The following is a 17,658-nucleotide window of genomic DNA, read 5'->3' as shown; positions in this document are numbered from 1 at the left end:
CTACAGGCTCTCTCAGAAGCTAGACTTAAAGACAAAAGGCCTTTGATTCTTGTGTATCGTCTTTTTGACTCACAAGGAAATGATACATAAGGAAGTTATTTTTGCAAGTAAAACCCCACCTACTGGAACACAAAAAACTGCAGAAGTACATGACAACTTGACACAAACATACTAATTTAAAAAAGGGAAGCTTGGTGCTTTAGCTTTGCCTGAGATCTTACACACCAAGGTAAATGCATGCATATGGTGGCAGGAGATAAGTTATGGGGTTTACTGACTGAACAGGAGCCCCAGTTTTACAGAGTTAAATGTGAGCATTTTTTCAAATTATTTCAGATGAAATGGGGGCTAATGTAACAGAAATGACGGTCACATTTATTTCACTACTCTTCAACTGCTAGAATCTAAGCAGAAGAAATCTCTTTTCTGAATTTCAGCTTAAAGAATTCTTTCATAAAGGCTGGAACTATATTCAAGTTCCAGTTACAAGCCACACATCCTCTGTGTCTCTCCAAATGACTACCATAGCATCCTCCGTATTTAAGTCATACCACAGCTTGGCCTAACGTAACATTAAGAGTTAAGTCTCCATCTCCTCATTCCTGGAATAAGGAAACACCATGAAGTCAAGTAAAGCGTTTCTAGAAAGAAGTTCTCATTTTCATTTTAACATGTCCAGCTTCCAAAGCATTCAAAGATAACTGTGACAGACTTTCTCTGTTTTAATGTCAGTCCTATAAGCATTATTTATAGGCTTAATTATATTTTCAGTATATAACATAAGACAGATACTTCTCACTTCAGTTTCCCTTAGTAACCACAAATGTGAAGAGCTGACTGCAGCACAGTTTGAGGGTCATTTCAAGAACAGAACAGGCAGAGAAAGGCTCCATTTTCAGATACTGCTGCAGAAACAGATCTGTACAGTAAAAGGTATATATCTATGAAAATTTTTAGGAGAACGTCAGAAGGTCAGTATCGAGATATAGCTCCTTCTCTCCCTCCCCCAACTTCATTATGTTATTTCTCCTGATGTCAACAGTTTATTAATAATAGTGAAAGTGGGGAACTTGTAAATGATTTTATAATGAAGGCTATTTACTGTTTCTAACTGGTTACCTAAAAGTGAACCAGTTAGGCTTATTAGCTTTTTTTTTAAAGAGAAAAAAGTAACTTAAAGAAAAAAAAAAAGCACAAATAAGAAAAGCATTACTCAAGTATTACTAGCTAATTCTAGATCTAATTCCTGTTAAAATAAGCTGTTGGATACATAGAATTCTAAGTTTAAAGGTAAACCATGTTACTGTTTTGCTTATATTTTGTAATGAATCTTTTAAGTCTGCACTTGCTATGAAATTACATTCTAACAATAAAGCAGTAACTTACAGAATATTCAATAGTCCCCTTAGGCTTTTGAAAAGACATTCGTCGCCCATCTTTCTTGTCTGGGGTCTTCTTCTGGCCAGTGTCTGAAAAAAATTGAGGCAACGAGCGTGTTAAGTTCATTTTCCTCTCCCAGTACTGTCACAGGCTGCTGACTACAGCCCCGTGGGCAGACATGTAATTCACCAGTTACACACAGCTTGCTCCCAGTGACTCTGTCTATCAGACAACCAGCTGCTAAAACAAGGACTTCATTGCTCTGCAATGCTTTAAGAATTTGACCAATATAAACCACTGATAACTGGGAATCAATTAACTGCGTAAGTACTTGCTGCTATTCAGGAAGCTATTAATGAAGACCAAATAGGAGACTGACCCCATCAGGCAAGCAACATTTCTGAAACTACTGTGTTTAATTGGTTTTATATCGTACTCTGTCTGTTTTTTATAGAGAGGAGATGACCTGGAGTTCCTGCATGTTCGATCTAATCAGCTGTTATTCTTTGTTTAAATGTTGTTTGATAAATACAGAGTATTTAAAGCTTTTTTTGTAAAACTAAGAACATTAATATTTAAGTTCACATGTCCTGTCTGTAGCAAACACATACCGCCTATGCATAAACAATAAAGATTATAAATAAAATCAAACCAAACTGTTCTTTTTATTGGGGCATGACATTTTGATGACTTCCATTTTATAAGCCAAACTGACAACAATTTGTACCTGAAGTATACTCTACTTTTTTACAGTAATTGGCCTGACACTGATAAAAACAATGCAGCAGTGCATTATCTACATGATTCAACAGAAACCATTTAATTTTACAGCTCTAGAAAAGTGGGGGGTATTTTAAGATATCCATTTATATACATACACATGCATTTTTGGAGATGAATCTCTGAAGAAGTTAAGTCTCTGTTACAAGGTCTGCACCTTCAACAGTTAAATATCTGCTATAAAGGAGCCCAAAATACATATGTGACTGCAATGTTCGGTTTTCATGCTACAATGAGATTATTTATACTTCCATTTTAACAATTCAAATTTCTCTTACCATAACTGAACGTATTTATTAAAATAGTCCACACTGAATTGAATAGAAGAAACAAACCTCACAATATATACTATTTTAAAATATTTTAGCATGGCTAGATTGGGAATACAAGACATGCTGTACGTTTAAACCTCATCTGAGGCACTAATGAAACCTGCCATAAATCCAGACCAACTGCCATGCATTACAATTTCTAATTAGCATCTTGACTCTAACACTGTAAAAGAAACTAGACAAGTAAATGCACGAATTTCATATGCTTCCTCCATTCCTACATGGATAGTTGAAGCTATCAAGATAAGAGAGGGAAAGAATTCAAAACAAAATACACAGAGTTCTGAAGTGTCAAAAGATAAACAAAACACACACAAATAAGACCTCAGCAAATATCTTACATTCACTATATTGGGCAAGCTACAGAGGGCAACAGTGAAAGTAATTTCAAGCTGATTCAACATAAGTACTCTCCTGGGATGTTCCTTATATAATAAGGAAATAAACACTGAACTAATTCTACTTTTCTTATATATTGGAAAAAGTGTAAGTGAGAATATTCCCACACCTACAAGACAAAAATTCATCTATAGGTGATATTAAATATGGTAATTTTTCAGAACTATGAAAGACAGTCAAACCTTAAAGCCTACTTTTTAAAAGTTTCTAAAAATCTAAACATTGTAGTTCTACACATACTATTATTCTCATTCAATACATTAAAAGGTATTTCTTCCCTTATTTGCTAAACATAGCTTTTTAAAAGTTATATAGAGGAAACTTTTATTTCTGACTAAATTAATACTTTTTTGAAGATGCTAAGTATGTCTCTAGTTAAGCTAATTCAGTAATGAGCATAATACACCAGACGTTTGTGTGCAGACTAACAGCAGCCAACACTTTCCTTTTCCAGGTCAAATATTTTGTTACCAAAGTTACTACCTGACCTTCCAACACAGTAGGCGCCTCCCCCGCAAGCTACTGAAAAACAGCAACAGCTGCTAGACCATAGCTGCTCCATATTTCTCAGCCCGTATCAAAGCTTTGCCAGCAGCCTCATCATTTTCTTTCAACAGTAGCCTGGGTCAAATACTCTGAAGCAAAAGTCAAAGGACATAGCTGAAGAGTGATCTCATCCAGGATCCCATACATGCCTTAATAATCTACACATGGAGTACCCCATTGTAGAATCTTCTTCCACTACCCACCTCCCCCAACCTGCCCTTCCAGCCTTTAGGCAGAAATAAAGAAGCCCTATACTATATATGAGTGTAGACACTTCATTTGTATACAGCCCAATGCTGTTCGTGGGGTTTTTCACAACTCAAATTTAAGTTTTGTTTCTCTTCTTACTAGTTGATATATAAGATCCTAAAAAGTTTGCAGTTCAATTGCTGCTCAAGAGGTCAAGGTAAATTATTTTCTCCATCTCCAGTAACTGAACAGTAGAGCAAAATCTTGCATGAAGTTTTTTTTATACTAATTGGCCTGACACTGATGATAAAAACAATGCAGCAGTGCATTATCTACATGATTCAACAGAAACCACTTCTGTTCCTTATGCCAGAAAGAAAAACAGGAAGTTATTTGTTTTTCAAGGCAGAAGGACCTGCTGCTTTACATTTCAGAACACTCCAGCAACGTCAGGAAAGTAAAAGCAACCAGAGATTAAGGATTGGGGAAAGAAGGTCCGTATAGGAGGTACCCTGGAGGAAAGCAGATGCCAGGAGAACACCTACCACAAATTCCCCAGGAGCTTATAATCTGCAGTTATTCATAGCATTCTTAATGTCATCCTCTCCCCTACCTAAGACAGTAATTCCTACCCTTCCCATGAGTGTTTACTTTCATTCCTTCCCTGTGATGGCATTATTTCCCCCTTAGTATATGGATACATGATGGAACTGTTTCATAACCTGCTCAGTTCTCCAAGTCAAGAAGAGATGGAGGCAGGCAGCACTAACCTTCACATGTTCTGCACAGCTGGCCAAGCACCAGGACCAAGCTCCACACCTCTGCCCACAGCCCAAGTGCTTGAGCTGTCTGTTCATAACGAGCCAAGCCATTTCACATAACATCTCTGAAGCAAAACCAGGAGCTATTTCAATTGCAAAAATAGGTCAAGAGCAGCAGAAATAGGATAGGATGGTTGGACTCAATAGGATTAAGGTTGGACTCGATGGATTTTGATAGGAATTGTTGGACTCGATGATCCAGTGGGTCCTTTCCAACCTAGTGATTCTATGATTCTACAAAACATGAGTTCAACCTCCCTGACGGCATACTGCAAAGCCTCCAATTACCTCTCACTGAGTGAGCAGGCTATTTATTTTTTGAGAAGAAAGTAAATGAATCTTTCAGTAGTCCTTGCGCCCCTAGTATTCTAGGAGGTGTATGAAAGCACAAATAACTGCCAACAAAGGGTACAGTGGTCTGAAGAGACTTCAGCATCAACAGGAATCAGTTTTATCCTTTCATTTTACTTATTTTCCTGGTAACCCTGTTGCATATGAGCTCATCTTGTTAAGTTAGACACAACCATTACCTCATCTGTCAGCAACATGCCAGTGAGACTACCAAAGGCTGATGTTCTCAGACCACAGGGATAAGAAGAACTTGACACTAGCTATGCCAGGCATGACCTCAGGAGTCAACAGTAATTTGATTAACAAGGGGATCTGTGGTACTAGGTTATCGGATCTCTACCTGTGCTGTTTCAGACAAACAAGAACAGACCTTTTTTAACATCAGGGTTGATGCTTTAATTTTGAACTACCTTTTAGCAGGACTGTGCCTTTATGACAGCTTGAAACATCGAAGTGAAAAAGTATGTCAGATTCACAAATGACAAGAAAATACTTCAACTGTCTAGGATTTAGAAGAGTAGAACTAGAGAGATGCTGAAGGTAGTGTTCAGAATTACACTAGATCAATATTTAGTGTGAAAGCATGCATACAGAAACTTAAGATTAAATGACTGTAGCATAAGAATGGTTACACCTGATCATCAACATAAGACAGGACTTACTGTTCCAACATACTTGCAAAAGATGGGAAAAGGGTTTTTAGGAACAATATGACTTAGAAACATACAGATATCAATAAGGCAGCTTTGACATTAAAATACGTAATGGTCAGTGACATCATTTAACTGAAATTTGAAGACAACTGCAGTTAAATATCAACATTTATAAGGAGGGTTCTACTAACTGCCCCAGCAAAGCCCTGTGCCCTGTGAAATATTCCTGTGGCATTGCCAGTTCAAATTAACACGACAAGAGTGATACTCCTCATTTCTTAGTATGCCCTCTAAGCTGAATTGCAGACTTCTTGTTTTCCGTTTGCCGATGCTTCTGGAGCATTCTTAGGACTTCTGGCAATAAGAGCTGATAAAGAGAATTCAAGATTTGTATTATGAGTAACAACACAACGATACATGTCACGATTTAAGTTAAAACATGAGAGACTTCAGAGTGAGAGTTTACCAATCCACTTAACTCTTTCTTTGACAATCTTGCAAGAATGGAAATAAATTGCTCTGCTTGTTGGGTTACAGCAAACACAGAGCAACCACGCAAGGACAATTAATGTTATCTCACTTGCTCAACACCACTGCAGTTGGGCTCTTATCGAGAAAATCACAAAGACAACCTTGTCTAGCTTGCTGAGTTTAAAACAGAAACTCCTTTTAAATCCCCCTTTAACAGTTAATATTCCTGAGGCTTGTATATGTGCAAACAAGTTATTTTTATTATAACAATTCATGACTAAATAAGGGTTTGATGGTGGCTGGGGTTAAGATACTGTTCGCAAAAGTACATTAAAAATCAAGGACCTGAGCCTAGATAGGAGTGATATAGAGGCAAGAAATATGTACTTAAGGTCAAAATACAGAGAGATAATAATAATTAGCTGGATGTTAAGATATATATCTAGTGTGTGCAAAACAAGTTTTATCCCAAATAGTGTCCCAATTTGGGGAGGAGGGGAAATGGGGTCCAAACAGTCAGCTGATACCAAAAGTTTTGATGACATTTCCCTCCCACACCCAAACCTTCCCCCTTTGTTCTCACTTTTGTAACAACTTGCACCTTTGGGACAGAGTTTTAGGTGGAGCTTGAGTGATGGAAGTCATTGCATCAAACCCTGCTGATTGGCAGAGAAAAAGTTTTCACTTTGCATGCCAAAAGTTGACTATGCATGCCCAGTAGGAGTGGTTTGCCTCAGAGGCAGGTAGCCTTAAGTGTGGAGGTGTGTTTTAGCATTATAACGACATTACAATGATGTTATAATGAGTACAGATCAACTGGAGGTCAGGATTGCCAGAGCAGTAGCTGCAATTCATCTTCTTGGAAAATAACTGGGCAGTTGGCTTTGTGCACCATGCTCCTTGCTGACAGTGGGGGCTGGCCACGTTCCCCTCCAAACGCCCCATCCCCCACTTCACAGGGCAAGATATCCCCTTGCTGCATTCCCTTCCCATGAAGTGTGCTGCACCTGCATGTGTTGCGTCTCCACTGAGCTTGCTTTTAAAGAAACACTGGCTTGTACTCAGCCTGCAGCGGATGAGTATTCAGAAAAATTTGGGGTTTCAATTTCTCCCCACATTTAGCTTTATTCCCACAATATAAGCTAAGAGCTGGTTAGGGGTATCTTCAAGCTCTGCACGGAACAAAAAAGTATTAAATTTTCCTTTACCTTATTATTTTTCTGCATTATAAGCTCAAATCTCAAACAACTTGCAATGCTTCTTAGCTGTTCATCTTCTTCATTTCAGTGTGAAAAAAAATTACACAGACCGTATTTTCCAGAGGAATAAATTGATAAACTGAACACATATCCTCTAAGATAAAGGAAGTAAGCTGGACAAGACAACAATTAACATGAACTATTTATAATTAATAATTGAACTTATTATGTTCAAGATTATGGGAAAAAGTTTATTTATATTTCCTCACCCCTCCTCACCGAGAACTGCAAGTTATGCATTAGATTTACATGTGTTTAAGAAAAAGGCAGAGGCGGCAGCCTTGTTAAATGCTTGTCTAGGACACAGTTTTTCACAGGATCTTAAAAAAACCCATGCAGCACATATGGGGCGAAGATTTTTAAAAACTGAATCACAAGAAAGTAAGGAAAGAAAAGTAGTCTGTCTTTGAAATATTCTTGACTACATTGATATTTAGCAGCACATGAAAAAACTTTCTAATTGATAAAACAGAGGAAGCATAGATATTACATCTTTATTATATTAGCTCTGCTCGATAACAATTAGACCTTTAAAATCTATTCATAAAGATACAAAAAAGATTAAATTAGGAAGTCTTTATGTTCCATAAGGCTTGGTGACTTGGGGTTCCTAACAGCAGAGGCTACATCTCAGTGGATTAACTGTCTTGCTGATCCTTATCCCCTTCCTGTTAGAGACCCTTATGCTAACTACTGGAATGCTATTTTCAGTTATCTTTCAAGGTCTTATGAACTAGAAGCAAAGAAGCCCTAACAGTAGCCTTCAAATGCTAGTAGCCTGCAGTATTCTAGCCAAAATGGCAGGTTTTCAGACCAAGGAAGTGTCATAAACAACGTCTCTTTCAGTCTTCTCTTGCTAAGCAACTGCTCCTTACTCTGTGATTCAATCTTCCTTGTAAGTCATGCTCTCAAAACTCTTGATCCTTATCACTGCTCTCCACATGACTTTGTTCACATTTTTGTCAAGGAAAACCCCAAACCAAATGCATCCAAGATATTGTTAATGCTGCACCAGTACTCCAAACCTATCAAAAGAGCTTTTTCCCTGCAACACAGACCCAGCACTGATTCAAGTTCATTTTGTGATCCCCCTAACACATGACTCTCTTCTGCTTCCCAGTCAGGTGCATGGCACATAGGCAGAAATAATTAAATGCATGATTTCAGGATGAAAAGCAATAAAACCAAATTTAATGCAGGCCATTTCTCCAAATGGCTAGGAGATAACGCCAGCTCCATGCATGACACTCGTGGTATGTGCATCACATAGGTTTTCTTCTAACATAAGATTTCACATTTTGGCGTAAGAGAAATACTTCACCAGATTTTCAGACTATGCCACAGTATGCATTAACTACAGTAAACTTCCTTCCCTGATCAATCTGAAAAATACGCGGATGCAGATTAACACACTAGAGACTACTTAACTGTAATCTCCACCTACTGCACCACCTCTCTGCAGGCCAAACGTATAAATTACTCAAAACTTGCAAAAAACATGACTGCTCAGACAGCAAAGAAGTCAACTTTCCCTATTAATAATTACTGTCCACCTCTTTCAGATATTTAAGTACATTTAGTTGTACATCTTCAAGCCTACAGAACACCACATATGCAATTTGAACATCAAGCAGCAGTACTAAATTATCTTTAGACATCGATAACGATTTATATTTTGCCTTACCACACATAGGCCAATGGTAGCCAGTTTTTCTGAGAGCTCAAAGCCAGTCAGCCCATCCTAATGATGCAGCACACTTGCACTCCTCAACTGCTCTGCTAACATGCAAACATCTTGATACATATGTGAAGTCACACCCAGTGCTTCAGTAAACTTCTACTGTACAAACTTATCGCATTAGGTTTGCGGATGACATCAAACTAGGGGGACCAGTCAACATACCTGAGGGCAGGGTTGTAATTCAGAGGGACCTGTACAGCTGGAGGAACAAGCTGACGGGAACCTTATGAAATTCAACAGGACAACAGTCCTCTGCATAGGAAGGAAGAGTGCTTTGTGCTTTACAGGCTGGCACTGTCCAGACAGTGAGAAACTCTGCTGAAAAAACTCTGAAGGGTCTTGATAGGTAGCAAGCTGAACACAAGCCAGCAGCGTGCCCTGGCAACGAGACAAGGCAACAGCATCCTCAGCTGCATTAATAGCAGCATAACCAGCAGACAGAGTGCCAGAGAGAAGCAACTATTCTCCTAAACTTGGCACTCAGACTGCTTTTGGAGTACTGGCTCTAGTGTCCCTCTCCTCCTCCCCCTAGTCCCTTTGAGTAGAAATAAGACATTGATAAATGAAAGTATTTCAGTAAAGGGACACCAAGGTATTCAGGGGTGGTGAGAATAGGGTAAGGGAACAGACCTTTTCCAGCATAAAGAAGAAATTGCTTGGAAGGACTGCAACAGCAGCCTTCCTGTACCTTCAAGGTAACTTCCCCACGGATGACAGGATAACAGAGCCAGGCTTTAAGTGATGTATCATGGGAGAAAAAAAGACAATAGACATAATGGACAAAACAGGAGAGCTTCAGACTGGATTCTGTGATTCTGTGAAACTAACTGCCTAGAGCCAGTGCCATTTCCACCCTTGGACATTTTCAAGGCCCAGCTGGATAAACCACTGAGAAACCTAACCTGAAATCACAGTTTTTTCTACTTTAATCAGGACAAATAGTCTTGCTCACAATTTGAGTTATCTGTAACAGATTCCTCTCACACTTTTCTGGCAGGCAACGTAGATGCCGAAGGCCACCACCAAAGCAAGCCACAGGGAGATCCACACACATGACACAGCGAGGTGTGTTGCTTACTGATGAAAGAAAGGTATTTATTCATTCATGAACTAAGACAAAAGGCAGCTATGAGCATGCAAGTTCAAAATAAATCATCAGCTTCAAAACTACTTTAATGTTAGAAATGGGAATGAAACAAAAAAAATTAAGATAAAAAAAGCAACATAACACGTTAAAACAAAAATGCAGTATAGTAAAAGAATACCAGATGACTAGAATAAACCATACTTGTATTATAAACTAATCCAGCAGATGACAGATACAAATTGAACTTCAGTAAAACATCTGATACATTAGAACCATACTGAACAGTAAAAAATTGACTAAGAATTCTGAAATGTGTCAAAAATTCACTAAAGGGAACACTGAAATAGAAACTAGCAGAATGGAGTGGTATATTAATGAGTTACCAATAGACCAGGTTTTAAAACAGTTAAATCACACATCAGCAAACAAACTCAGAAGCATAATCAACAGCAAAGGCTGGGCAAAAAAAGACACACAATGAATTCGGTAGTCTCAAAGCTTGTAGAAAAAGAAGTAGGGTGAGATGTATTAGTACAAGGCATAAAACAAAGTCGAAGGTAATTTAACATCTCACTTGGGGAATAGCCAAGAATTTCTATACACTAGTAGCGCATAAGCCAGAAGAAGATATTGTGCATACATTAACATATCACAAGATGACTGAGTCACCAGCCTGATACATTCCAAAACCACATTTGCTTCTTATGCCTGTATACCAACTGAAGTATTTTCAGACATGAAAGAGAAGAATTAGCATGTTTGTAAAGGGTGCCGGTACACTTAACGTGTGCTTCATCTGGAACAGTGTGTACAAGAAAACTTGCAGAATTGTGTCTCCCCAGTTGGAAGCCTCTCTTCATACTTTATCAGCTATACACCTGTTAAAGTAAATTTCTTAAGACTGAAGCAATGAATGAGAATGAAATGAGAAAATAACCTACCTTATTCTTATGTCTGCTTTGAGACAGATTTTTAGAAAGAAAGATATTAACTGTTACAGCATGACTTGACAAGCATACTATAACTTGGCCCTGCACATTTCACAGAATCACAGAATAACCAGGTTGGAAGAGACCCACCGGATCATCGAGTCCAACCGTTCCCATCAAACACTAAACCATATCCCTCAGCACCTCATCCACCCATGCCTTAAACACCTCCCGGGAAGGTGACTCAACCACCTCCCTGGGCAGCCTGTTCCAGTGCCCAATGACCCTTTCTGTGAAGAATTTTTTCCTAACGTCTAGCCCAAACCTCCCCTGGCGGAGCTTGAAGCCATTCCCTCTTGTCCTGTCCCCTGTCACTTGGGAGAATAGGCCAGCACCCTCCCCTCTACAATGTCCTTTCAGGTAGTTGTAGAGAGCAAGGAGGTCTCCCCTCAGCCTCCTATTCTCCAGGCTAAACAACCCCAGCTCTCTCAGCTGCTCCTCATAAGGCCTGTTCTCCAGCCCCTTCACCAGCTTTGTTGCTCTTCTCTGGACTCGCTCCAGAGCCTCAACATCCTTCTTGTGGTGAGGGGCCCAGAACTGAACACAGTATTCGAGGAGCGGTCTCACCAGTGCCGAGTACAGAGGGAGGATAACCTCCCTGGAGCTGCTGGTCACGCCGTTTCTGATACAAGCCAAGATGCCATTGGCCTTCTTGGCCACCTGGGCACACTGCTGGCTCATGTTCAGTCGGCTGTCAACCAACACCCCCAGGTCCCTCTCCTCCAGGCAGCTTTCTAGACAGACTTCTCCTAGTCTGTAGCACTGCATAGGGTTGTTGTGCCCCAAGTGCAGGACCCGGCATTTGGCCTTGTTAAACCTCATGCCATTGGGCTCTGCCCAGCGGTCCAGCCTGTTCAGATCCCTTTGCAGAGCCTCCCGACCCTCCAGCAGACCCACACTTCCACCCAGCTTAGTGTCATCCGCAAACTTGCTAAGGGTGCACTCGATGCCTTCATCCAGATCATTGATGAAGACATTGAACAGGGCTGGACCCAGCCCCGAGCCCTGGCGAACCCCACTTGTCACTGGCCTCCAGCTGGATTTCACACCATTTCCCACCACTCTCTGGGCCCGGCCATCCAACCAGTTTTCCACCCAGGAGAGTGTGTGCCTGTCCAGCCCAGAGGCTGACAGTTTCTCAAGCAGAACGCTGTGAGAAACTGTGTCAAAGGCTTTGCTGAAGTACAGGAAGACCACATCCACAGCCTTTCCCTCATCCAGCAGCCGAGTCACTTTGTCATAGAAGGCGATCAGGTTAGTCTGGCAAGACCTGCCTTTTGTGAACCCATGTTGACTGGGCCTGATCACCCGGTTCTCTTGCATGTGCTTCATGATAGCACTCAAGATCACCTGCTCCATGACTTTCCCTGGCACTGAGGTCAGACTGACAGGCCTGTAGTTTCCTGGGTCCTCCCTGCGGCCCTTTTTGTAGATGGGCACAACATCAGCCAGCCTCCAGTCCAGTGGGACTTCCCCAGTCTTGCAGGACTGTTGGAAGATGATGGAAAGGGGTTTGGCCAGCACATCCGCCAGCTCCTTCAGTACCCTAGGGTGAATTTCTCTTTCTAATGCATTGCTGCTATAGTACAGAGGACAGACAGACCACATGGCTTATCAGATATATTATATATGGTTATCTTACCAGTTTTAGGGTCTTGACTGCTAAGAAAAAAATGTAAATAAATCCACAGGACACATAGTTTAGAACTGAATAAACACATTGAGCCTAAGAGGAAAACAAAAAACAACAACAACAAAAAAATCTTTTAACTGAAGGCATCTAGGACAATTTCCCTGACAAACTGGTTAAGAGGATTCTCTGCACAAGGAGTTCTCAATGACTGATTTTCATTTCTTTAACTCTGGTACTTAATGAGACATACTGAAGGAAATCAAGACTGCCTGAACAGTGTATCTTATCTCTCCATGAAATCATAGAATCACAGAACCACCAGGTTGGAAGAGACCCACTGGATCATCGAGTCCAACCATTCCTATCAAACACTAAACCATGCCCCTCAGCACCTCGCCCACCCGTGCCTTAAACACCTCCAGGGAAGGCAACTCAACCACCTCCCTGGGCAGCCTGTTCCAGGGCCCAATGACCCTTTCCCTGAAACATTTTTTCCTAATGTCCAGCCTAAAACCCCCCTGGCAGAGCTTAAGGCCATTCCCTCTCATCCTGTTCCCTGTCACTTGGGAGAAGAGGCCAGCACCTTCCTTCTCCACTACTTCCTTTTAGGTAGTTGTAGAGAGCAATGAGGTCTCCCCTCAGCCTCCTCTTCTCCAGGCTAAACACCCCCAGCTCTCTCAGCCGTTCCTCATAAGGCCTGTTCTCCAGCCCCTTCACCAGCTTCGTTGCTCTTCTCTGGACACCACAGAACAAGCATTGGATGACCACAGACAGTAGTGCAGCGAGTGTCCATCTCTTCATCCAAGTAAGAAGCGATGACAGGAAACAGTGTCAAGTTATGTCAGAGAGGTTCACACTGGGTGTTAGGAAAAAATTCTTCACTGAAAGGGTTGTTAAGAATTGGGACAGGCTGCCCAGGGAAGTGGTTGAGTCACCATCCCTGGACAGATGTGTAGATGTGTCACTGATGGAGATGGCTTAGTGGTGGACTTGTCAGTGTTGGGTTTACAGTGGGATGCAATGATCTTAAAGGTCTTTTCCAATCTATATGACTTTATGAATCCAAGTGAGGTAGTAATGTTTAAGAGGGAGAAGCATGAGACTTCAGGTATGGAAGAAGCATATCCTCACAAAATCAAAGAAATCTGGAAGAAAGTTCTTGAGTACATCTACTTCAGCTTCCAGGGTGAAGCAGGAATATAGTCAACATCAAATTACGTCAGCCAAAGACTGTAAGTTGTGCCAGTATGGACCACTCTTCTTTTGAAGGTTTTTTTTCCTATTCAAAGTACGGCCTCACCAGTATCACAAAGAAAAGAAGCAAAACCATGTCCCTTACTGCCAGCCATGCTCCCCTTTACACAGCAGACGAAGCAAATAGCACACTATAAGACACACTGTTGGCTCAGCGCATTTAAGCCAGAGGTTTGTATAGACGAGACTCAAATTAAACTAAACATTCAAGTTAATTCTGCAGTAAAGATAATCCTTAATCACACATTCCCTAAAGCCCCGAGTTGCATCTTAACGCAAACAAAAACGCACACAGCTTCAACACGCCTACACGCAAAATATATGCCAATAAACAAGAAAGCTACATTCTGCTCTAGCTAAAGTTTCTATGTAAATCCAGGCCTTGAATACATACATACTAGCTCTTTCTAGAAATATTCAATATACCATCTTCAGAGGTAATATTTCAAAACCCACAAGATCTTTTTATTTTTTTAAAAGGGATTTTGCACTCCAAAATTACTGGTAGTGCCCTTACTGAAGTCAGATGCCTTCCCTAGAATTTCTGGTTTTCCTTTGTTTTTATCCTCCACCACAATCATTAAAAGACAAAACACCTTCCTGAAGTTATTTCACCGACTTGGCTGCCAACACAAGTAAACTGGTTAAGCAGGTTTACAGCCTCCTATAGCACTACTCTGTCCTTTCTCCCAGCTAACGAGTACTATACAGAGTTCTGTATGTACCTAAAGAACACAGGCTCAGAACAGTCATTTAAGGCACAGCATTTGATCAGACTTGCCTCTCTGAATTTAGAACCCTTATAATGCAACTGTTCAACTGTTTAGAAAGATAAGCAAGAAAACAGTAAATCTAACTTTACCACTCGTATATGAATAAAATTGAAATACTATATTGTAGAAGTGAAATTAAAAATAATTCAGAATATAAAGGGGTTTTTTTTGTTCCAGAAATGTGGAAGCAGGGTTTTAAGATATTTATGAATAACTGCTCTTTTAAGAAGTAATGCATTATGACAACTGAACCATGTGAAGAAAAGGAACACTGAAAAGATCTGAAAGTACAAATTTGGGAAAAAAACCCCTAGAATAATAAGGAGGCCTGGACCCAGAACACTGCATACAGAGACTGAAAATTCTAAGTAGTTAAAATTTGTCATTAAGGTTTAAGTTAACGTCAGGGGACCCACCTCTAATTAAAACACAAGCTGGATTTCAACTGAAGTATTGTAATTACCATTACAGCTTCCACAGCACCCATTACCACGCCACAGGCAGTTTGTGAAAGCCAGCAAAATGTTTGCCAGAAGAATCCTACAGTCACAAAACTTTATTTTTGCTGGTAACTGACAGAAACCCCATGAAGGAAGGGCAGCATGGGAGGGCCAAGCTCTAATTGCCTTGCACTGTGCACTTTGCTTAGGTGAAGAAAAAAAAACTAAGTATGGTTCTGTCAAAACAGCACATCAAACTCTACATACACAGAAACACATCCCGAGTTCCGGAACCGCAGTCACTTTTCATTAACACAAATTTTAAGTACTATGTTATGAAAGTATCTGAAGAAATACATTTCCTGCTCAAAGCTAGTGAAAAAACCCAAAATATTACAATGCAGCCTAAATTAATCCCCAGAGCAAGAGAGAAAGGAGAGTCACAGGCAGCTTATCCCTACAAGAAATCACAGGTATCACTGCAAAACCCTTTAGACTTGCAGCTGAACACACAGTCTTGTAAGTGATTAAGCGACCAGAAGATGCTGAAGAGTTTTACTGCCACTTAGCTTCTGCCAAAAAACATAAGCAACGCTTGTCAACAAGCCTTTAACAGTTTGTAGCAGCCTTATTCAAGGTATTCCATCTCACTGCTTAAAGGCGTGTCGCTGTGTCTTTCTCACTCCGTATGTCTGTATAGAGAAAGAAAGTGTGGCACTGTAGCTCTTACCTGTTCCCTTTTCTGGCTGAGAAAGACACACAGGGAGATATCACATCCAGCACATCAAATGGACTGTTTGCCTACTACGGTAGCTGCAAATACCGCCTCTTGAAAAAACACAATTATTTTACTCTTCCAAAATAACCTAAAGTAACAAAGAAACTTTCGGTAGAGGCCTGACTTCAACCTTGCCTACAGACTATGAAAACATGCGATCATTCACTTAGCACAGAGCTTCTTCAAACAGGAAAAAAAAGGAAAATATTTACTATCCGTTGTACACTACTCTTTAGATGTTCAGAGAAGATTTTCATGAGCTTCATGCGTCTTTCTCTTTCCAAGTAGCCCTTCGACCACCCCGCTCTCACAACTCAGGTCCCGGTTTGGTTTCAGTCTTTAATTAGCAGCGTTACGCCCCTCGGGTCCCGCGGGCGCTCACGGAGCCCTCGTTGCTCCGGCTGACGCGGCGCTCGCCGCCGGCCCGGGAGGAGCCGCCCGGAGCTGCCGAGCCCCCCTGGCAGCGCGGGGAGGGCCCCGCCGCGCCCCCTCCAACACCGCTGCCGCCCCGCGCCCGAACGGGCTCCCGAAGCTCCGGTGTCTCCCCCGCAGGCGCCAAGCGAGGGGAGGCGCCGTCCCCCGCAGCCCCGCCGGTACCTGGGTCGTCCTGGCAGCGGAGGCGCCGGGGCCCCGCGCCGCCCCAGAGGCGGCCGGCGGTGCCGCGCAGGAGGCGGCCGCCCTTGCCGCCCAGCGCGCCCAGCAGCTCCATGGCCGCGGCAACTTCGCCAAACTTTGGCGCGGCGCCCCGCCCCGCTTAAAGGCGCCGCGGGCCGGGCCGGACGGTCCCGCGCGGGGCGGCCCCAGCCCGCCGGGCGGGGCTGAGCGGGGACCGGCGGCGCCGAGCGGCCGTTAAAGCGCGAGGCCTGAGAGCCGCGTGGCACGGGGCTGGCAGCGAGATGGTCATTAAGGTCCCTTCCAACCCAAACTATTCTATGATTCTATGATCTTAGACTATCAGGACAAACGCTGCAGTTACTGTTACTATTTGGAGGATAGATCCTTGTTGTAAATGCATCCTTAGGTGAATCTATGCCTCTCCCCGATTTCAGTTCAGGATGGGGGATGATGTGATTGAGAGCTGCCCTGCAGAGAGGGACTTGGAGGTGCGGGTCGATGAGAAGCTCGACATGAGCCGGCAGTGTGCGCTCACAGCCCAGAAGGCCAACCCTGTCCTGGGCTGCATCAAGAGAAGCGTGGCCAGCAGGTCGAGGGAGGTGATTCTGCCCCTCTGTTCCTGTCTTTCGAGACTTCATCTGGAGTAATGTCTCCAGTTCTGGAATCCTCAACATAACAAGGATACGGAGCTGTTGTAATGGGTCCAGAGCAGGGCTACAAGGATGATCAGAGGGCTGGAGCACCTTCCATACGAGGACAAGCTGAGAGAGCTGGGGTTGTTCAGCCTGAAGAAGAGAAGGATCCAAGGAAATCTTATAGCAACCTTCCAGTACCTGAAGAAGGCCTACAAGAAACCTGAGGAGGGACTGTCTACAAAGGCTTGTAGTGATAGGACTAGGGGCAATGGGTATAAACTGGAGAGGGGTAGATTTAGACTAGATATAAGGAAGAATTTCTTCACCATGAGAGTGGTGAGGCACTGGCACAGGTTGCCCAGGGAAGCTGTGGCTGCCCCATCCCTGGAGGTGTTCAAGGCCAGGTTGGATGGGGACTTGGGCAGCCTGGTCTGGTGGGATATGACCTGCCCATGGCAGGGGGGTTGGAACTAGGTGATCTCTAAGGTCCCTTCCATCCCAAACTGTTCTATGATTCTATAATCTTAAAAGC

At 42.2% G+C, this 17,658-nt stretch overlaps 1 protein-coding gene across 4 annotated transcripts in view; it reads right to left on the bottom strand.

Moving 5' to 3' along the window:
- The window catches only part of OXR1 (oxidation resistance 1), a 273,902-nt gene that overhangs the window by 63,242 nt on the left and 193,002 nt on the right, over window positions 1–17,658 (bottom strand). For all 4 annotated transcript variants that reach the window (XM_069854519.1, XM_069854518.1, XM_069854520.1 and 1 more), the window contains one exon: window positions 1,387–1,469. In XM_069854519.1, coding sequence (XP_069710620.1) covers window positions 1,387–1,469 — 83 coding nt within the window. The remainder of the gene's footprint in view (window positions 1–1,386; window positions 1,470–17,658) is intronic.

This window comes from Phaenicophaeus curvirostris, chromosome 3 (assembly GCF_032191515.1).
Source record: "Phaenicophaeus curvirostris isolate KB17595 chromosome 3, BPBGC_Pcur_1.0, whole genome shotgun sequence".
NCBI lineage: Eukaryota > Metazoa > Chordata > Aves > Cuculiformes > Cuculidae > Phaenicophaeus > Phaenicophaeus curvirostris.
Note: the sequence above shows the minus strand (reverse complement) of the source record. Positions and strands in the feature narration are given on the sequence as shown.